This window comes from Leptosomus discolor, chromosome 10 (assembly GCF_034619465.1).
Source record: "Leptosomus discolor isolate bLepDis1 chromosome 10, bLepDis1.hap2, whole genome shotgun sequence".
Taxonomy (NCBI): domain Eukaryota; kingdom Metazoa; phylum Chordata; class Aves; order Leptosomiformes; family Leptosomidae; genus Leptosomus; species Leptosomus discolor.
Genome location: NC_141400.1, coordinates 24,772,180 through 24,794,505, shown reverse-complemented (window position 1 = coordinate 24,794,505; position 22,326 = coordinate 24,772,180). Strand labels below are relative to the sequence as shown.

Sequence of the window (22,326 nt, the reverse complement as noted above, 5' to 3'; positions counted from 1 at the left end):
CCTTGTCTAAACGACAGACGTTTGTTGCAGATGCTTTTGGTACTGTCCGAGCACAGACATTGGCCATTGTTGGTTTACGGTTCCCAGGGAGGATACAGTCACTTCGGAAATGATGGTTGTGGGACCATTTCCACTGAACCTTTTAGGACGTGATGTTCTGAGGGGTAAAGTGTGGACAGATGATAAGGGGAGAAACTGGACATTTGGTGTCCCATCAATCGGTATACGGCTATTACATACTGCCCCTTTGCTTCCTCCTTCTCGACTGACAAATGTCAAACCTTATCCATTGCCTTTAGGGGCACGAGAGGGAATCACCCCAGTATTGGAGGAACTGAAGGAACAGGGAATTGTAGTGCCAACCCATTCCCCTTTCAACTCTCCTGTGCAGCCAGTTCGTAAACCGAATGGAAAATGGAGATTGACTGTAGACTATCAAAAACTTAATGCCAATTCAGGACCACTCACAGCCGCAGTACCAAACATTGCTGAGCTCATAACATCCACCCAGGAACGAGCTCACCCTATTATGGCAACTATCGATGTCAAAGATGTGTTTTTTATGGTCCCCATACAACCCAAGGACCAGGGACGCTTTGCATTCCCTTGGGAAGGACAACAGTTCACTTTCCCCCACCTTCCTCAGGGATACAAGCGTTCCCCTACCCTAGCTCACCACGCTCTAGCACGAGAACTGGAATCGATTCCTTTGGAGGAAGGAGTAAAAGTTTACCAGTATATTGATGATGTGCTTATAGGAGGAAATCAGATAGGCAGGGTTCGAGTAACGCAGGACAAAATTATTTCACACTTAGAAGGCTTAGGACTGAAAATTCCTCCTGAAAAGATTCAGGCACCAGCAAATGAAGTCAAATTCTTAGGGATATGGTGGAAAGGAGGGCTGACGTGTGTTCCTCAAGACACCCTTGCTACATTGGACCAGATAAAAATGCCTGAAACAAAGAAAGAACTGCAACATGTATTAGGATTGCTTCTATTTTGGAGAAAACACATTCCAGATTTTTCCATCATTGCACAACCTTTGTATGACTTGTTGCGAAAGGGAGTGTCGTGGGACTGGTCCGCACTCCATGACGAAGCCTTGCAATTACTAGTGTTTGAAGCTAATAACTATCAAGCTCTGGGTCCGATCCATCCTTCTGACCCAATCCAAATTGAGTGGGGATTTGCCCAATCAGGTTTATCGATACATCTGTGGCAAAAGGGGCCCGAAGGACCCACTCGACCTATAGGGTTTTATTCTCGAAGCTTTAAGGATGACAAGAAACGGTATTCTACCTGGGAAAAGGGCTTGTTTGTGGTCAGTCTGGCCTTGCGAGAAGCTGAACGCACCATACGTAAACAAGTAATTGTGCTTAGAGGTCCCTTTAAAGTAATAAAACCCAGAGTGGCTGGAACACCACCCCCTGACGGGGTGGCGCAAAGAGCTTCAGTAAGAAGGTGGTATGCTCAAATAGAGCATTACTGTACCATCTTTAAAGTTTCAGAGGCTGCAGTCCAAACCCTAGCTATTCAGGAAACAACTGCTTTAGATACCGAAAGTGATATAACTCCACCCGTGGTGAAAGTTGCCCCCCCGTTCTCCGAACAGCTGCAGAATGTGTGGTTTACAGATGCCTCTGCTAAAAGAGAGGACAAAACTTGGAAATATCAAGCTGCCGCCTTGCAAATAAAGACCCAGCAAAAAATCATCACTGAAGGGGTGGGTAGTGCCCAGGTAGGAGAATTGGTAGCAGTGTGGAGTTGTTTCAACATGAGGCACGATCTACTTCTCCTGTCTATATCTATACTGACTCTTGCTGTCTTCAAGGGATGTACTGAACGGCTTCCATTTTGGGAACGAAGTGGGTGGGAAGTCAACCGAGTACCTGTATGGCAAAAAGAAAAATGGCAAGATATATTAACTATTGCAAAACTAGGAAATTTTGCAGCGGCATGGGTAGCCTCCCACCAAAATGACCAAATCCCAGCCAGCCGATGGAACAACAAGGCAGATGAGTTAGCCAGACTTGCTCCCGTTCGTAGCGATCCTAGATCGGAAGACTGGGAGAGATTGTTAGAGTGGTTACAGCTGAAAAGGGGGCATGCTGGAGCTAAGGATCTCTATCAAGAGGCCCAAACTAGAGGCTGGTCAGTCACTCGAGAGAACTGCTACAGCTGCATCTCTGCTTGTGAACAATGCCGCAGTCGTTTAGAGAGACACCCATTGGTAGAGGCCCCCCTGTATTTAAGGCAAGGAAAGAGACTTTGGGAAGCTTGGCAGGTAGATTATATTGGCCCATTCCGGAGATCGGAGGGTAAACATTATGTCTTAGTAGAAGTAGAGATAATATCAGGTCTAGTTCAAGCAGAAGCGTTTGGACGAGCTATGGGAGAAAACACAGCGAAAGCCTTGAAAATGTGGTTCAGTTCTCTCCCTAAACCACAGTTGATTCAATCAGATAATGGCTCCCACTTTACAGCCAAAATAGTTCAGGACTGAGCGTCTGGAGAGGGAATTACATGGGTTTTCACACACCCTATTTCCCCCAAGCAAATGGGATAGTGGAAAGAACAAATGGACTTCTCAAATGTTTTCTCAAACCCCATGAATCAGGATGGACAGAAAGACTATGGGATGCTGTTAGTCATATCAATAATTGATGAGGAGGAAATCGATGCCCTAAAATCACGGCATTCTGCCCGAAGGCTCCAAGCTTGATCCCAAGTCCCAATGACTCCAACCATTCCCAGAATCCCTCTCATTTTCCTGGCCAAGCAGTGTTGGTGAAATTACCCACTATTGGGACCGTACCACTGGTACTGGAAACTCCCATGAACAAATACGCTTGGAAAGCAAAAGATGCCCATGGGAAGGAACACAGAATCCATACTAGATGGATTGTTCCGTCTTGTTAATAACCATTTACAGCCGGTTCCTTAAAACGAACTGAGGTTTTTTTCTTTCTTTTCTTTCAGATGAAACCGCTGGTGCCTGCTTGAAGATATATATGAAGCTACTAATTGTTTGTATAGTTCTAATGGTAATTGCTTTGTTGATGTTTATAGGATATTTGGCATATCATCGCAGACATTGCTTTGGTCGACCATTATCGCTGCCCTTAATATTAAGGGAAATTCCTGTGCCCCCCTCCTTGGACTGGGGCAGCAAAACGGATTTATAACATTAGGCCAACAGGTGGCCAATGTTTTTAATTTGACAAATTGTTGGGTATGTGGGAGTCCTCTAGGATTTAGAGACTGGCTGTGGACATCAAAACCAATATCCCCAAAGTGGCTTGTAAGTGATCTGAGTGATATAATAGTTGGCATTGACTCACTGTATTGGAATGAGGAAACAAAACCATGGAAAATCCAGGTTCCAGAAAAGGGAGAATATTGTCTTAATCGGAATGACACTAATGGAGTTTTCGTGGGTCATAATGTATGTAATTGGACATTTAAATATGGAAATCATTGTATTATCCCTGGGTGTCGACCCATTAATTGTTCAACTTATAATCACTCATTCCTGTCAAAGATGACATGTTATGGTGTATGTTAATCAACACCACTGATGAAAATCTCATTCCTCGACAGTTAAGTTGGGCATGGGTCAATGATACCGGGCATAAGAAATAATTTGATAGCTTTTGGTCTAAAACCAATCTCACAGGAGTCGTGATATTGAGGGAATCTATTCCTTTGGCTTGTACCATAAGTGGTATAACCAACCAGTCACCATTAAATGCAACCACAGCAGTCGGGTAGGAGCATGGAAATGTAATCTTTGGGTTAATGGAGTAAAATCAAATAATCGAATTAGACACCCTTTGGGCTTAAAAAACACTACTTATTTTGAAACTCCTTGGAATTCCGATTTAAGAAAAAGAGGGAAAGGACCATTTGTAAATGGAACCTGGGCTTTAAAAGGTCACTATTGGATTTGTGGCCATCATGCGTGTCGAAAATTACCAAATAATTGGAGTGGAACATGTTAGGTAGGTTATATACGCCCCTTCTTCTTTTTGTTGCCAGGCCCAAATGGAAACAATTTGGGAATTAAGGTATGTGATGACCTCAATCGATATCGAAGGTCCATTGATATTTCTATGGCAGGTGGAAGTAGCCAATCCTGGGGTAAAGATGAGTGGACACCACAAGGTATCATACGACATTATGGACCTGCAACCTGGAATCCTAATGAACCCATTAGCGGTGCTCGAGAGCCTGTCTATAATCTGAATCGTATCATCCGTTTACAGGCTGTCTTGGGAATTATTACTAATCAAACAGCTACGGCCCTCGACCTATTGGCAGATCAAGCAACTCAAATGCGAAATGCAATTTATCAACATCGGATGGTTCTCGATTACCTGCTAGCCGAAGAAGGAGGTGTTTGTGGTAAATTAAATGTTTCCAATTGTTGTTTAAAAATGGATGATAATGGCGAGGTAGTTAAACAAATCACAGCCGAAATACAGAAGTTAGCACATGTCCCTGTCCAAACTTGGAAAGGCTGGGACATTGACCAGTTTTCCTGGCTTCCCGGAAGTCCCTGGGTAAAAGGAATCCTATTTTATTTGTTATGTGGATTAGCCACATTGCTGTTTTTTGCCATGCGCTATTCCGTATTTTATACGATGGATTCAACACGTTATAACTAACATGCAATTTGCCACTATGGTTTCACCCGATGGCGTTAAACAAATTCGAGCTGTATGCCAAACTGCGCAGTCAACAGTACGGATTATATAGTTAGTGCAATCCCAAAATAAGTTCAATGAACTCTTAGACAATTTAATAGCAAATAAGAACCTGAAAACAATTAACTGTGTAACAATCCAACAAAGTTCCACGCGACGCAATCAAAATGAAAATACCCACACCCCCACCCCCTGCCTCGAGTTCAGCAGAGTCCTTTGGAGGCTGTCGGGGTGACAGACGACCTCATTCCGGAGCGCCGCTCGTGGTCAGGACCGGAGGGGGAGACAGATGACCTTCGACCCTTCCATCCATCGTGGCCTCTTCCCACGGGGGCGATAGCAATAGAAAGAGTCCGAGGAGAAACTGCGCCGCGTGGTAGCTTACCCTTCTTCAACTACAAAGCTGTCTGCAGTACCTCAACTGAAACTTCAGGGCGTGTTCGTGGCCTTCGCGGTCCTGGGCGAGTGGGAGGGGAAGACGGTCTTCTTCTAACCCAGCCTCTCGTCGCACACTCGTACATTGTGATGGAGATCACTGTCCCGAGCGCCAACAGGAAACAGCGCAACAGCAGACCGGTGCACAAGGGATCATCCCCGATTCCCATTTTTCCAGCGGGATGGGTGAGTCAATTCGTGGCCTGGGTCCGGGCTGATGGCTCAACCGGGGCTGAGTGCGTGGTGAGCAGAAGTACCCTCTCAGCCCTCCCTCACCTCCTAGAACGCATGCGTAGGTCCTGGCCTTGCATTTGTTTTTGCCATCCGGGTATAACAGAACTCTCGAGACCCCCTAACAACACATGCGCTTTAAGTTAAAAGGATGTGGAAATCCATTTTTCTGCTGCATATGCTGACCCCGACCCACAATCCCTATCACCCAGGCCAACCGACCCCTTGCGCTCTAAGTCTTGTATTCACAAAACCGCAAAAACAACGGAAAACTTTATATATGGGTACCAATCTTTTATACAGCTTTAGCGTTGTTAACTATTGCTTCAATTATTCTTGCAGTATGCACCTTTTGCCCTTGTAACTGTTTCTCTTTTAAATGTTTATGTAAAAAATAGGTAATTGTTGAAATGCTTAACTTGTAGTTGTTAGATATTGTTAGCTATCGCGTTACTTTTTTTTCCCTTCTCTTTCTCTTCCTTTCCTGCCTCTATGCTATTTCCTTTCCTTCTTCCTTTCTCTTTATCTCTATCTTTGCATTCTATGCCGCCACAGATCACCATCCATGAGACTGCAATGTTGAGCCACGGGGTGGTGTAAAGGACTTTGTTGAGACTGTGTTTGCAGCGGATGTCTCAACATTGCTGGAACATCCTGCCCCAAGGGATGTCTGCCTCACCATCGCTGCAGCGACATAGCACCTGTCCGACCACAAAACCGCACATCTCCTGTTTGTACCCTTACCCTGGCCCATGCGCCCAGACCCAGGGACAGAAAGATCCCCCACAGAGACGGTATTGGGCATACGCACCACCGCTGGGGGGGGGGTAAGGCTGAGATACTAATCGATTCCCGAGAGGAGCGATGACACCCCAATAAAAGAACCACGACTACCAGCACCCAGTGGAATTCCCCACCTGACGTGAAGTCGATTCGGACTGACGGGACGCCGCAGCTCCGTGGTGGTAGCTATTGCACTTGTACTTTACTCTTTTTTTTCCTTCTCTTTCTCTTTCCTGCCTCTACGTGAAGGTTTTTGGAACTATTAAACTTCTTTTCTTTACGGCACCTGACCGTGTTTGTGTCTTAATCTCACTCTGGGAATAACAAAGAATCTCCCCAGCCCTGACCGTGTCAGGTCTGGGCAGCAGGTTTGCACGGGGCAGGGGTTATTATTCTTTTGGATTTTAGTCTGTTTATTCCTCCCCTCGTCCCGGTCCCCCCGCCCCGCCCGCCGCAGCGAGCATTCCTGGGCTGTCCCTTACTGCGGGCACAGGAGTTTGCAGGGGCTGGGTGGTGACGGTGGGGCTCAAGCATCTGAACAAGCTGTCGCTGCCCCCGAGGCTTATTTTGGGGGGAACAAGCCTGTTTTGCGGGAGCGGGGCGGGTGGTTGCGGTTCCGGTCCCGCGTGCCCCCCTCCTGCCCCCCTCGCGCCCCCCCCCCCCCCCCCCCCCCGCGACTGTTGAGCGCGGCGTCATTCAAACCGCGGCACCCCCGGTCCCAGCCGCCGCCGCGCAGCCGGTGCGGAGCTCCTCGGCCGCGGCTCGCCTCGGGGGGCTCTTTCCTCGCCCAAACCCGCGGCACTGCGGCTTGAAAGCCCAGCAGCGAAAGCCAGACGCCTCACCCTCAGCTCGGGCTCTAACGGACACCTGAAGCTGCCGGCTCGCTTGGAGGGAGGGGGCGCTTGGGGGGGGTCCGCGTCCCCCGCGGGGCTCCGTCCCCCGCCCCCCGGGTTCTTTTAGGGGCAGCGGGTGAAGGGAGGAGCAGGGAAGGAGAAAAGAACAAAGAACGACACCGTGGTGGACTTGGACGACAGCCTGACCAGCCTCATGTGGCTGACGGACTTCTCGATCAGGAAGGACACCAGCATGGGCAAGTCCTACTGCCCCAGTGGCCCAGAGCCCCTTGACTGTCACAAGCTTTCCAGCTTCGACGCCCCGATGTCGCCCCTGGCCGCTGACCCAGCGTGCATGGGGGTGCCCCACACTCCCGTCTCCTCCTCCTCCACCTCAAGGACGGCGCACCACACCATGCCCGTGCACCCTCAGCTGGCGGAGGACATCGACTACAAGACCAACCCGCACGTCAAGCCGCCCTACTCCTACGCCACCCTCATCTGCATGGCGATGGAAGCCAGCGATAAGCCCAAAATCACCCTCTCCGCCATCTACAAGTGGATTACCGACAACTTCTGCTACTTCCAACATGCTGATCCCACCTGGCAGGTAGGAGATTTGGAGACCTCTTGTCTTGTCCCCTCGCCCCGCAGGGCTGGGGAGGGCTTCCCACAGCCTCCACTGTGTAAGGCAAGGTCCCATGGGGATGCTGAATCCCACTGGGAGGAAAGCGGCACTGGCAGCTGGTGGGGAAGGGCTGTAACGGAAAGAGCTTGGGTGTGCAGAAATGCCGCGACCATGAGGGCGGCGGAGGGAAGGAGCCATTACGGGGGAGAGCCCGGGGCCATTTTGGGTGCAAGGAGGTACCTGTCGGGCTGTTGGCCCCTGCGGCTCCTCTTGGCTCCAGGACGAAGGCGTCTCTGTCCCCAGCTCCACCTTTCTGAGGCTCTTGTGGGGTCCTGAGTCCCTCCGGGCTGAGCACACGTGAAATCGCCAGACTGAGCATCTCTGGGTGCTGAGGTGCAGGTGTAGGAGAGGGACGGAGAGGACCCCCAGGGAGATGCCGCTTGTTGGACAAATCCTTCGCTGGGGAGGTTCAGAGCAGAGATGCTGCTGCTTTCCCAGCAAGGCAGGTCTCCTGTCCCCTTGGACAGGCGTAGGAGGCTCCATTGCTGTGATGAGCTGCTGAGGCCTCAGAGGGAAGCCCAAAAAAGAGGTCAAATAGGGCTGCTGTCCCCAGCTAGCACGAGCATGTCCCCAGGGGGTAGGGGACAGCCCCCAGGCTCACCAGCTTTGGGGACCGCGTGAAGTACAGGGGCTTTTCCCAATCACCTTGGCTCGCTGCCCTCCTCCGTTACGCAAGGAGACGTCCGGCACGTGAGGCTTTCTAGGATATGGCAGGGCAGGTGGGACCTGGGTGGCTCGTCCCTCTGCTTGGGTTATTCCCAGCCCAAATCCGCAGTGTGCCAGTGATCCCGGTGGCAGCGCTCACCCAGGCAGGGCTGGGCAAAACTGCTGCAAAGCCCCTGCCCACGTGTTGCCCACCTTCCTTCTGGGCAGGTGGGTCTCCAGCAGCTCTTGAAGCCCAACATGGGGAAGGGAACCCCCCGGTCCCTCTCCAGGGCCAGCGTGTTGACTTTCTTCTGCAAACTCACGGCTGGATAATCACCACATTTTTAATTAAATGTGTTTATTAAAAAAAGAAAGAAGGTTTTCAGTCCTCTCCACAGAGATGCAGGGAGTTTACGGGATTGTCGCAGGCAGGAGTGATAAATATGTTAAGCGGCCGGGTCATAACAGAGGGCGGCCCAGGCTGAATGAGGTCTGGGGTGGGGAGGGGAGATGGGGAGCAGAGAATTCAGCTGGCAAGTCTCTCACCCTCGTAAAATTTTGTTAAGCTGTAAATGAGGCATTCCCACAGCCTGAATTGTTTGCAGGGATATCAGTGTTCCTGCTGCTTTTTTCTTTCTCTCTCTTTTTTGCTTTTTTCTTTCTTTCTCTCTCTCTTTTCCTTTCTCTTTTTTCTGTCTCTCACTCTCTTTTTTTTCCCTGTCTCTCTCGCTCTATTTTTCTTTTTTACTTTCTTTTCGAGGCTGTGTTCTCTACCCCTGTCCCGATTCCTGTACGTGAAGGCAGCCTGGAAAGGTCAAGCCACCCATACTCTGGGGGGAGATGGATATATTCCTGTGGGAGCTGACTGCTTTGGAGAGGCATCAACACACCCAAGGAGCTTCAGCCCAGAGGAGGGTTTTGGTGTGTGCGTGTGTGTGTGTGTGTTTTTCGACAGCTCTAAGCATTCAAGCCTTGTTTTTTCTACTCGGCACTACGGATTATGGATGAATAAGCATAAAGATATCCAGGCAACATTAAAAAAAACCAACCCTCTACCATATCCAATCTCTTAATACAGTCTTGGCTTTGTGGAGTCCAATGCTGGGTTATTTACCCAACAACTGAGTTTCCTTTCTGATTATTCACATCACTCCAGGCACATTCAGGGTTTCAGAACAGCTCGACGGGAGCAGAAACTTCTCTTTTTCTCCCCCCCCCCCCCCCCCTTTTATTTTTTTCTTTTCCCCCTTCAGCTCATTGGAGTGGTGGCTGGTGGGATGCTGCTGGATGGTGTGATTCCACATCAAGTTTCCTCAGGCCAGGAGACACGTCTGGGGACACACCGGGCTGTGGTGGAACAGTCCATGTGTGTCTCCAGATTTGCCCATCTGGTTTGGGTCAGCCTGGCTGCAGGGGAGGCACGGTGCCTATTTTTTTTCCAAATATTTTCCCCTCAACACTAGCAATAGGCACAGATGAACAGGGGGATGCAAGGAGGGCCCTCACAATGCCATCCCCCGCGGTGCTGCCACGTGTTGCCACTTGTAATGGGGCTGTGGCCACACTGGTGTAAACCATAGAATCATTTAGGTTGGAAAAGACCTTTAAGATTATACCCTCCTCTTCCTCCTTAGACACGAAGGAGGACCCAGCCTCCTTCTCAGCTCCATGCCTAGAGCGAGTCTGGCCAGTTTCTCCCAGTGCTCTGCATGATCAAAGGCCCCACAGTCCCGATTTACAACCAAGGAGAGTTGCCCAAAAGCTTCCTGTTGGTTGGCAGGTCCTAGCTTGAGCCCCTTGGCTCCTGTCACCTCTGGCTGGATTAGACAGAAGGCAAGAAAACTCTGCTGGTGGCTAGGGGCAGGGGAGTTTCTGTTGAGCATGCAGCCTCGGATGTCTCGATGTTGCCGTTTCTGCTTTCTTTTTCCCAAAGGGCCTTGCTGAAAACGTGCTTTTCTACCAGCCTCCCCACACAGGTAGGTGCTGCAGCAGCAAACAAGTGTTCAACCTTGGGTTTTTTTTTTCTCTTTTGGGTCTAGAACTCCATCCGGCACAACCTCTCCTTGAACAAGTGCTTCATCAGGGTGCCCCGAGAGAAGGGCGAGCCAGGGAAAGGCGGGTTTTGGAAGCTTGACCCCCAACATGCTGACCGTCTCGAGAACGGGGCCTTCAAAAAACGGAGGACAGCCCCAGTGCAGATCCATCCTGCCTTCACCAAAACAGACCAGCCAGAAGCACAGGGCATCGCCAGCCCAGCTGCCTCCCCTTGCGCCTCCAATAACATCCTCAACGTCAACATGGAGTCGCAGCAGCTGCTGAAAGAGTTTGAAGAAGTCACCGGCACCCAGAACTGGAAGCCGGTGGTTGGCAAAGCAGGGCAGAAGCACAAGCAGCCCTCGCCCAAGCGAATGGCCAAGACACCTCGGCTTTCTGACTCTGCCTTGCTGACCCAGGAAGAGGAGGCCGAGCTGGGATCACTGACAGGTGACTTTGGCTGGGAAGCCATCTTCAACACCAACCTGAATGGAGACTTCTCCACTTTGGGGGATCTGGAGCTCCCACCTACTCCAACCAGCCCCGTAACACACGACCTGGACTTGACAGTACACGGGCAGCACATTGAGTGTTCCCAGGGGCAGGAGCAGGTCCTCACCGCACCCGGCCAGAGCATCTTGGACTTTGATGAAACCTTTCTGGCCACTTCCTTCCTGCAACATCACTGGGACGAAGAGACAAACGACTGCCTCTCCACCGCTGTCAACATAGAGCAGTTGTTTGATCTCAACGACACCTCTTTTCCGGCAGATGCGACCGACTGGAGCAACCTGGCGGCCCTCTTATGAGAGGCCAGTCACCTTCCAAAGCCGACACAGACTTTAGTAGGACACTCCCCCCGTGCTGCTGGGACTTACAAGGGACAAGATTTTCTAGAGACAGAGACATCCACAGTGACTTTTACCAGCTTAAGTCACGGAAACACCACCACAAGAACTGCATGGTATATCTTTAAAGGACACATCACAAGTCTCTAGTCCATGAGTCTCCTCAAGAGGAGAAATATTAACAGCACTTATTTTTTTACTTGTAAAGGAAGAAATGTGAATATGTAAACTATCTTTTTTTTTTTTTTTTTTTCCGCCTCTGTGGAAATGAACATGGTACATGTTACTTCAGGGCTAAAGGAAAGCACCTGTTAAATCCCATCCAAGACATTCCTGGTAGCTTAGGACTTTAGAACTTGATAGGTTAAGTGCAATTTCCTCACCCCTTCATCTCTCCGTTTCTCTTTCCTTTTTCTGTCTAGGGTAGTTGGTAGGTACAGTGTAATAATTAGCTAGCATGTAAAGAGAAGTCCCTTCTGGATTCTCTGAGTTCAACCTCCCTCCTGATTTGTGCCTAGGGAAGAAGAAAAGGTTTATAAATCCAGTAAGTCTGTCTCTTCAGTTGTTTTTATATAATCTGTTAAATATTATATATTCAAAATGTTTTCACCTTTAAATGTTTTTTATATAATCTATTAAATGTTATATATTCAAAAAGTCTGCCTCTTTAGCTGTTTTTATATAATCTACTAAATATTATATATTTTAAAACCCCTGTGTTTTTAACATAGCATTTCTTAATAGTGGGGGGATAGGGGAAATGCGTTTTGGGCGCTGTATTCGGTTTGTGTGGTGGGGTTTTGGTAGCAGGGGAGGGGCTACAGGGGTGGATCCTGTGAGAAGCTGCCAGCAGCTTCCCCGGCTCCAAGTTGAACCCACCGCTGGCCAAAGCCGAGCCGATCAGCAACGGTTGTTGTGCCTCTGCGATATTTAAGAAGGGGGGCGGGGGGGGGGGAAGAAACTGCTGGAAAACCTGCAGCAGAGAGAGGAGTGGGGTGTGAGGGAAACTCTGACACTGAGGTCAGTGAAGGGGGCAAGGGGGTGGAGGTGCTCCACGTGCTGGAGCAGCGATTCCCCTGCAGCCCGGCGTGCAGAGCATGGTGAGGCCGGCTGTCCCCCTGCAGCCCGTGGGCGTTAGCGGTGGAGCAGCTGCCCACCTGCAGCCTGTGGAGGACCCCGTGCTGGAGCGGGGGGGGGGGGCACCTGAAGAAGGCTGTGACCCTGTGGGAGACCCACGCTGGAAGCGAAGCCGTTGCAAAGGGGGACTGTGGTGCTGAGACTCACGGAAACTCCCAGCAAAAACCCCGCCTGGTCTCGGGTGTGGAGGGAGGCGTGTCGGATACAGAATCACCAAAGGAAAACATTAACTCGACAGAGAAGAAAACATCAAAGGAGAAACCCATGGAGACCACCAAAGAATCCGAGCCTCCTGCTTTCCTTAGTATTGCAGCCAGCAGGGAAGCACCACGTGAGGCTTCTGGTAACGTGGAAGTGGAAGCCCTGACCCCAACGGAGGAGGCAGCACCCCGAAGCCTTCCAGGTCGGGGCAAACCAGAGGGCAGTGACTGTGCTAAGAAGATAGAGACCTGTGGCTCCAGGAAATCGGCGAGATCTTGCAAAGGTGGCAAAGTTGCGGATTAACACTGTCCGAAGCTTTAGTTAGGTCAGTGTGGTAACTGAAGCATGAGCTCTCTTCATTGCAGCCAAGTGAACTGCATCCAACACTCAAATAATCACAATTAGTCAGAATTCCTGAAAATTACCGACCCCACTGGGCTGCGCCATGTTCTGGGTACCTGTTGCTTGTATATCAAAGTAGTTCCTTTGAGAACTTTCCTGGGTTACACTACCATAAACAGATTTAAATGACATTATTTACTCCCTTTAAAAAAACGTGCAATATTTACCCACTCAAGAGGTGGTGAAGAGGTTTACTTATATTTTGAGAGCACTTTGCAAGCAGCATTTAACGTTCTGTGTAGATGTTCAGTCATCCTAAACAGAATTAGACTAGAAAGAATGATCTCTCTGCCCGCTTGGAGAGATTGCATATGGAGGAAGATTAAACAATTTTCTGATTTTGACAAATAATTGTGATAAATATATAATTTTTCCACTGTAGAGACAAGATATTTAAACTGTTCATATGCACTGTGAAGAAATTCAATGTATTGGAAGAATAATTAAGGATTACAAATGCATTAAAACTTAGCAAGGCTCCACAGAATTACTTTTCCATTATCTAACTTCTCCGGGATGTTGGGTCAATAAAAGCAGAGACATGTTTTTGTTTGTTGGTTTTGGGGTGTTGTTCCCCGCCCTCTCCCCCACTAGGACTGTATGCTTTGGTATGGTATATTTTGGAGTAAATGGTGCCAGAACAAATACAAAGCTAATTCCCACCCCAAAGCATCAGGTTTTAGAATATCCCCAGAAGATTGAATCATTTGACATTTTTCTTCTGGTTTGAATTGTTGTTGTTTTCTTTCTAGCGTAAGGACTTGTGTGTGAGCTTGTTCTATTGGTTTGTTTATTTACTGAGTTTATTGTCTTTTTTTGATTGTTTCCCTCGCAGAACAGACACATTTCCTGTATGAATCTGTGCAGCAAACAGAGCTGAAGTCACCAGTCTGACATTGATTTTTTTCCCTAATTTTAATATATGCATCTGATGCAATCCATGTGTACTGACTGACGAAGGCAGAGGCTGCAGTGTACGTTCTCATCACAAAGCTGGATTAACATATACTAGTTTGGTGCTTACAGTGTGTTTGCGCTGCTTCTTTCATAGCATCATCACAGAAGGGTTTGGGCTGGAAGGGGCCTCCAAGGCCACCCAGTGCCACCCGCTGCCCTGGGCAGGGACACCTCCCACCAAACCAGTCGCTCCCAGCCCCGTCCAGCCTGGCCTGGAGCCCTGCCAGTCAGGGGCAGCCCCAGCAGCTCCGGGCAGCCTGTGCCAGCGCCTTGCCGCCCTCCCGCGAAGAGTTTCCTCCCCGTATCTCACGGGAGGGAAGCGTCCCGCAGCCCCCAGCCCCGCCGCGGGGCCGCCGGCTGTGGCGCGGGGGAGAGGGGAGAGGGGCCCGACTGCTCCCCCCTCCCGCGGGGAAACCAGTGCCGGGGAGACGGGGCGAGGTGGGGGGGGGAGCGCCGCTCTCCCGGGCTCCGCGGCGGCAGTGGCCCCCGCGAAAATTAAGTCCCGGAGCTGTCTGGGGATCGGGCGCGCAGCAGCCCACCCACCCCCCCCGCCGCCCGGCCCGGCCCTCGGCCGTTGCCCCTCCAGGCATTTCCCAGGCCGTCCCGGGGCGGGCGAGCCCCGCCGGTGCTGCCCTGGGATGGGGAGGCGGGGACGGGAGGGTCCCCCCGCGGGAGCTCGGTCGCCGCTGGCCCCGCCGCTCCCCCCCACCCCGAGCGTGATGTGAATGGATGGAGAGACTCATCCCAAGCCCAGACGAGCCGGTTTATAAACACCACCTCCTGAAGGGCTCCGTTTATACTTTGTCAAAACGACAAAACGGTGGAGACGTGCGGGGACAGCGCGATGGCGGGACAGCAGGAAAGGTCCTGTAAGAGAACGACCGGCTTGTTAATCGATTAATATTTGTAAATATTTGGTAAAGTTTTTAGGACAACTAGCGATTCTAAATGATTAGACCAGTCAGCAGGGCTTTTGAATAACGCATCCCATTAAATACATCTAAATATCTCTGTAGCGATTGCTTTATTTGCAGGGCATCCCCCGCATCTTTCTCTCCCGTTCATTTTTTTTTTTTCCGCCGCCGGCAGCTGGTTTCTTATTGGCGCGTTTGCCTGAATATCAGGATCCCCAAATATGTGTTTCTCCCTGTACTTATAAACCGAACGTTTACAGAAAATGCTCTTTCAACTTTGAAATCGAGAGCGGTAATCACTTGGAAATTTCGAGTCGGAAGCGAAACTATAAAACTAAGGGGAAACCGAACTGAGCGCGTATACATTTTGCTGGTTGGTGACTTCTGGTTTGTAGACAGCATTTAATTTAGACAGATTTGATTAGAGATGTATTTTTCCCAATATCAAGCCTTTTCTTTCTGTTTCAAATTACAAACGGTTTTCTCTCCCCCCCCCCCCCCCCCCCTTCCCCCCCAGTGCATGATTTTCACGTTTCCTTATTTCCACCGGAAAAAAGAAAGGCGATTCTTTCCTATCGCTTTCCCCATCCATCCTCAGTCTCGCTACAAAAAGAACTGATATTATTATCACTAATGACCCGGCCCCGCTCCCGCTCGAGGGGGGGCCGAGGGACGGCCGAGCTCAGGGAACACGCCGAGGGGGCAGGGCCGAGGGCTCGCACCCCGAGGCGCGAATCCTTTTAACGACGACGACTGACTTGAATCAGCGAGAGACCGGGCCTTCTCCTCGCCCGGCTCCGACCTGGCAGCTCGGCATCGCCCGCCGCCCCCAAAACTTCTCCCGGTCGCTGCGCCCGGCGGAGACCAGCCGGGAGCCGGGACCCCCGCAGCGCCCGGGGGACAGAGCCGCGTCCCAGCGCCCGCCCCGGCGGCAGCGCTCAGACTCTCCCTCGGGACGGCGCGGCTCGACAGTGACCGACTCCGGGCGGAGCGGCTGCCACCTCCCCCAAAACCGCGCTCGGCCCCTCACAGACACCCCGCTCTCTGCCCACAAACCGCCCGCGCCAGCGCGCCCCGCGGAGGCGTGCGGAGAGCGGAGCGCTCACGGCAGACGATTTCGCCGGCCCCTCCCGCGGACGCGGGGCTCGGGGGGTCCCGCTGCCGTCCCCGCCTCCCGCCCCCGCTCCCTGCCGTTCCCGGGGCCGCTCCGCCCGCGGCAGAGCCGAGCCCGGCCGGCGGCTGGGGGCGCCGGGCGGGACGTACCGGGAGCCGGGCGAGTCCCCGCCGGCTGTGGCTCCGCTGGGAGCGCGGGGGCGGGCGGGGCAGGGCGGGAGGGAGGAGACCGGCAGGGCGAGGGTTGGGCTGCGGGGGCTGGAGCGTTCCACAGCCACCACCCCCTGTCACTGCTCCGGCCGTTCGGCACCCGAGGCCCGTGCTCAGCCTCCGGCCCGGCAAGTCTCCCCCCGGGGGAGCGGGGACGGTCCCGCAGCTCCACCGCGGCGGGCGGCAGAAACCAGCGCCCCGCGCTCGGCACGGAGCCGCCGTCCTGCCCGGCACCGGAGCGCCCCGGGGCAGCACAGACAGCTACCGCGGCCCTCGCTCCGCACCCTGGAACGCAACAGCTCCGCTATTTCAATCAGAACTGCTGACAGTGAGGGAGAGTTCAAATCCGTGACAGACAGAGGTGCCTCTCTCAAATCGTCCTTCGCCGGCACAGCCCGGCTCACGCACGGGCAGACCAGGCGCCAGCAGGGGCTCCCCGGGGGCCCGCTCTGTCCCGGGAACCGCGCTGCGCACCCCTCTCGCTCAGACGCACACGACCAGCGGCAGCACCGCGGGGGCCGGGGCGTCTCTGCGCGTTCGCCGCGGGGAAAGGAGGTTCGTCAGCGCCTGGGCTCTGCCCCAGCCGATGCTGAACCAGACCCGACGGGACCTCTCGGGCTGCAGCATCTCCCCCCGCAGCGAGGAGCAGGCGAGGCGCAGCGGCTCACGGCCGGGCTCTCACGCAGAGGGTCGCGGCGAGCGGCTGCAGCCTCCCCCTGCCCCACGGGGAGGAACTTGCCCAACTTTCGCAGTGTCGCAGCCCGGGGCTTCTTCCAAAGCGCCCCCACCCTCCTTCTGTCCTCACAGTCATAACCCCTCCGTTATCCTTGCCTGCACTTTGAACAGCAAAACCAACAGCCCGCGCCTCTTCCACACCTATCCCCCTGCCGGCTTTTCCTCTGGGCAGGAACAGCAGTCGTCGGCACAGTTGCCGTTTAACCGCCGCCGGCAGCTCAGCCCCACACAGCCGCTCGCTCACTTCCCCCCGGTGGGACGGCGGAGAGAATCGGAGGACTAAAAGTGAGAGAACTCGTGGGTGGAGACAAAGGCCGTTTAAGAGGCAAAGCAAAAGCTGCGCACACAGGCAAAGCGAGAAAGGACTCCAGTCACCCCTTCCCATCGGCAGGCAGGCGTGCAGCCCCCTCCAGGAGAGCCGGGCTCCACCACGCCTTACGGGTACTTGGGCAGACAAACGCCACCGCTCCCAACGTGTCCCCCTTCCTTCTTCTTCCCCCAGCTCTTTACTGCCGAGCATGACGTCACACGGTACGGCACAGTCCTTCGGTCAGCTGGGGCCCGCTGTCCCGGCTCTGTCCCCTCCCAGATTCTTCCGCACGGCCGGCCTGCTCGCTGCTGGGGCAGTGGGAGAAGCAGAAAAGACCCGGACGCTGTGCGAGCACTGCTCAGCGGGAATGAAAACTTCCCCGGATTATCGGCTCTGATGCCAGCACAAAGCCATCGTCCTTTGGTCATCAAAGAAAGATAAAAAAAAAAAAAAGAAAAAGAAAAAGAAATAGAAAAACAAAAAAGAAAAAAAAAAAGAAGGGGAAAAAAAAGCGCGGACAAGCCGATTTTTTCCCCACAAGGCTCCCAGGCAGGGCGGGCAGGATGGGCTGACCCAAGCTCCAGCGTGGCCATTTTTCTGAGAGAAAAAAAAATTATTTGAGGTGACTGGGAATTGCTGCAACTGCTATTGTTGTGATCTGGAAAGTTTCAGTGGGAACAAAACCTGAGTGCACAGAAGGAAAGAGCAAAGAGCAGTCAGGACAGAACATGCAGCCTGTTTCTGTGCTCACCCCCACGCACGGCCACCTGAGAAAATGACAGGCAGGACAGGCTCTGCGGGCTGCAGCCGTGACCGCTCAAGCACCCCTACGTCGGCAGCACGCCAGCCCCCCCTCCCTGGCCCTAGCTCTGCGTTTCTCCTCCCTCGCTCCAACAGCGGCACTTTTCGGGGAACGTGGTGAACCGGGTCAGGGAGCTGAACTGGCAAATACCAACTGAACACCACCGGGGTTCTGCGGCCAGGGCCGCCCCCCGCCCAAAACACAGGGCCAGTACCAGCAAGACCAACAAGAACCTGCACTGGGGCACGAGGTGACCCAGGCAACTGCAGTCAAAGGGAAAAGATGGCAACGCTCTTGAGTTGACTTGGAGTGTTAAGGACCGGCAGCGTCAGACACTCCCGTTTCGGGCTGGCTCAGGACAACGCTGGTCTGCTCAGGACAGCAGTTTCCAAGTTGTCTTTTTGTCCACAGAAGTTGGCAAAATAATCAGTCCTGGTCAGCTCAGCTACAGTCTGTTAAGACAGAAAGCAGAAGGAGGGTAGGAAAGAAGAAGGAGGGTAGGAAAGAAGACAAGAGCAGCGCAGACCACACGAGTGAGAGTAGTTGTCTCTCGTTTCAGGTGCGGTTCAAGGCTCGTGCGAAGCCATGAAAACAGTCTAGTTAGTCCAGTCCCTCAGAATCTGGGCAAGGAAAGCCCTTGGTATTGCTGGAAACTGCTGGGGTCTCAAAGGAAGAGCAGTGTAAGTATCACTCTGTCCTGCTCCCGCTCCCTCTGATGCTGGTATCGAAATAACAGAACCACACACGACTTACATGACACATGTCCTTAATAAAGCCAGAGCCCTTCTTGTCTTACCATCAGACCTCACCCAGAGGTCTGCTTCACAGCACATGTCACTCAGAACACACTCGATGCAGCTTTGCCTGCCCTGGAAGAAAATCATCTCCTCTTTCTAAGATGTTCTCAATTTACTGGTTATTGTTTTAAGAAGCATTCATTCTCAGACTTAGTCAGAAGAAGAGACTCACTGGCGTGATTACCTCTGGGGCACTCATTGTTAAAAATAAACAGCTATTTTTAACCTCTGAGACTAACCATTCAGTCCATTAGTACCGCTTTTGAATGGCCTTCCTTCACATTCATGTCATGCAAAACAGTTTTCTGTGACCTTATGAAAATACACACACTAACTGAAAAGATACTGGAGAATGATTGTATAAAGACTGTTTTGCTTTTGTGAAGTGTAAGGAAAACCAGATCTTACCTGGGAGCCCCTTGTTCATACGTGTAAGAACTGAATGCCAAAAAGTCTCGCCATCTCACGCATTCCCTCAATCCAATCCAGTTTGTCTAATAACTGGAGATTCCCACAGACCCAGCCAACAGAATGATCAACCGTTTTCCATGTGTGAAAGGCAATGCCTTGTTATAAACCATCAGGACAGTGTTGCTCTTTCTACTAATAACAACGTATTTTTATGACAGCTTGTTACAAATCAGGAAACAAAATTCCCCCCAGGACATTCTCATATGGCTCTTTCAAAAACCTGGCACACACAAATAAACACTTATGTATTCTAAAGATAGACACAGACGGTGCTACAGCAAACTGCCGTTAAGGCCTATCTCAATGACACACTTTGTACTGTTTTCCCCACTCCCCCAAAGGACTACTGAAACAGAAACTCCAGTTGCTCTTCACCTGTTTACAGGGGTTTTTAACTGAGTGGACTTTGGTGGAACAAACCCCTTCAATATTAACAATCCAAACAACTGTTAATATAACACCTTCTGTATTAACAACACCTATCTCAGCTGCACATAGATTTATAATTTCAGCACTAAACCAAGTTTCCACTTAGTTGAAAAGTATTTAACTTGAACAGAGATCATCTGTATGTCATGAATGACGCTCAGATCAGTACTCAGCTTTATGAGCTGTTCACACCACACAACACCAAATCACTCCAATGAAGAGTGAAGCCCAGTGTGATTCGTGTCATATAAAGGCTATTTTTAAGCATCTGTAGTGACTGTCTTAACATCTCGCACACTGTTTTGTTCTCCTTTGGAGCCTAGCTTTGTTGGCATGCACCGTGAAGTAAAACAGAAACCTGGCAGTTCATTAAAAGTCCTTCTGATGTATAGTACACACAAAATAAAAACCTTCCAGAACTTCAACATGGTCCATCTATTCAGATACGTTGGAACTGGGACTGAGCATTTGTTTGGTTTTGTGTACTTTAAACAGAAACATACAGAGAGATGAAATATTGAGGGTACAAGTACACAACAGAGCACAGCACAACAGCAGAGTAAATAAGCTCATGTTGCTGCATACAGACTGTTCCAGTACCTGAGCTAAACTGATTATTTCTCCCTACGCTCACTTTAGCTTATACCTATTCCCATGTTAAGGAGCTGGCCTTAAAAAGAACAAACAAACTGGATAAATAGCTCCACCCATAGACATCTGCCTTATTATCAAACAAATCAGACAGCACTTGGAGAGTAAGTAAAGGAAAACGGTGATGAAGAACATGAAAGCCCACGTTTTCGAAAGGGTAATTCATTAGATGCACCTAGAAAAACACAGAGGCTGCGTTAACCTGCGTGATGTCTTTCATAGTCAGAGAAATCCCTACTTTTTAAAAACTGTGACAACTCAAATTATTAACTTTGTATTAGGATTCTTTGCTAAAAAAGGTAAACATACATACATGGAAGTCCCGAACTATTTACAAGTCAGGAAAGAATATCCCTCATCAGTTGAAAAGTATATGCTGAATTAAGTAAATCACAAAGGTCAGGTCTGAATTTGGTCAGAACAGGACTTCTAAGGACTGAACCACCTGAGTATTAAATGTAAGGTCTTAAACAGCAAAGCAATGAGTAAGTGTGACAGCTTAAAGTAAGTTCAAGTAGTTAATTTCGTAAAAGCACCACACTTGACAAGTTGTGAAAACGGGTAAGTTGTTCTCAAAACCCAGAAAGGAGTGAAAAGGAACATCATCACGTAACATGACTGAAAGGTAAGGGCTTCAGTATTTTACATTCCAGTGACACGCAAAACCCAGTCTCACCCAGTGGTAGAATGCTCTATTTGCAAAGGTGTACAAACAGAGAACAGACAGTTACACAAGTTACATGAAATGTTCAACAAAATCTACAATCATGAAAAAAAACCCCAGTCATTCAAATACATTAACCTTTTGAAACTTTACCTCATTTCTCATCGTTCTCCAAACATTTAAGATAATTCGCCCAACAATATTGATTTCACTCATTGTATCTGACCCAAATTCATCCAGCTCAACTGCAAATTGATTCCCTTTCTTTTCATCTAAAGACATTAAAAGAGAACAGATTTAGGCAAGTTACAGGACAGTCAAGACCGGATCAAGCTATCCCTCTTCCAATTTGAGCTCTCTAGAAAAATAAGAATTCATAAAGACTGTCACCGATTGCACAAGATTGTGTATTTACCAGTCTTCCACACGATCTCCAAATAACACTCCCCCAGGTTTTCCTGCTCTTGCACATCCAAGATAACGCTTCCTTCGTTTTCATTGAAATGGTGTCCATGGCAATATATTTTCCATAGCAAATATATTGGTTAAGCAATGCCCGATGTTGCTTGAAAGCTACCTGCAAGCACATGAGTGCACAACGTAAAAAAAAAAAAAAAAGTTATTTCTACCCTGAAGGATTTCTAACTCAAGGCTTTACTTGTAAAGTGAGTTCTGGATAGCCCAGACGGAAAGCAAGCTCACACTTAGGGCATGACATTTTTGAGAGGAGCTCCTCAGTGTCAACATTTCCTTATCTTCCTCCTGCAGCTCAGGCAGAAAAGAATACTGACCTTACAAGAACACGAGTTCTTAGAAACATTTTAAGTGTTATACATTCCACTTCTGGGTGTGCATCTACCACCTGCCACAAGAACACCGGTCCTATGAATACCAGGGCCGTGGAGATCACACCTACGTCCTGCAGGCCCACTCCAATTTTATGTCCAAAGATGTTAAGGGCTATAACCCTGGTTCCCTTCGCTAGAACTGAACCCATGTTGTGTGGGACTTCACAACTGCAGGGAAGGAAGCCCAGCTGTGAAACACACAGGGACATCGCCGTTAAGAACCGTGCAGCTCCCAGAGAAGTGACCTTTCTTCTTTGAGGAACTCTTCATCTGCACCCCAATTCCAGCATCTTGAACAATGGCTTCTGTCACAAAGGCAGGTACTATGGAGAGCTTTGCTGATGGAACTAAATGCATCAACTGCAGTGCAGACACAGCTGTCCTGCAAGGCAAGGGCTGCGACTCAGCCTTTGAGAACCAAAGCAGAGACACATTAGTTACCTGTCCCAAACAGAAGAGATTGCTCAGCCGTACTTCTACAG

General features: G+C 50.5%; 1 protein-coding gene across 1 annotated transcript; it reads left to right on the top strand.

The window, feature by feature from the left end:
• Nucleotides 1–109: 109 nt before the first annotated feature.
• LOC147414819 (forkhead box protein J1-like) lies at nucleotides 110–11,164 on the top strand. The gene is made up of 8 exons (XM_086470856.1): nucleotides 110–164; nucleotides 672–784; nucleotides 1,613–1,738; nucleotides 4,266–4,404; nucleotides 5,320–5,433; nucleotides 6,135–6,166; nucleotides 7,116–7,598; nucleotides 10,361–11,164. The coding sequence occupies exons 1-8, from the start codon at nucleotides 110–112 to the stop codon at nucleotides 11,162–11,164; spliced, it is 1,866 nt and encodes a 621-aa protein (XP_086326982.1).
• Nucleotides 11,165–22,326: the final 11,162 nt, after the last annotated feature.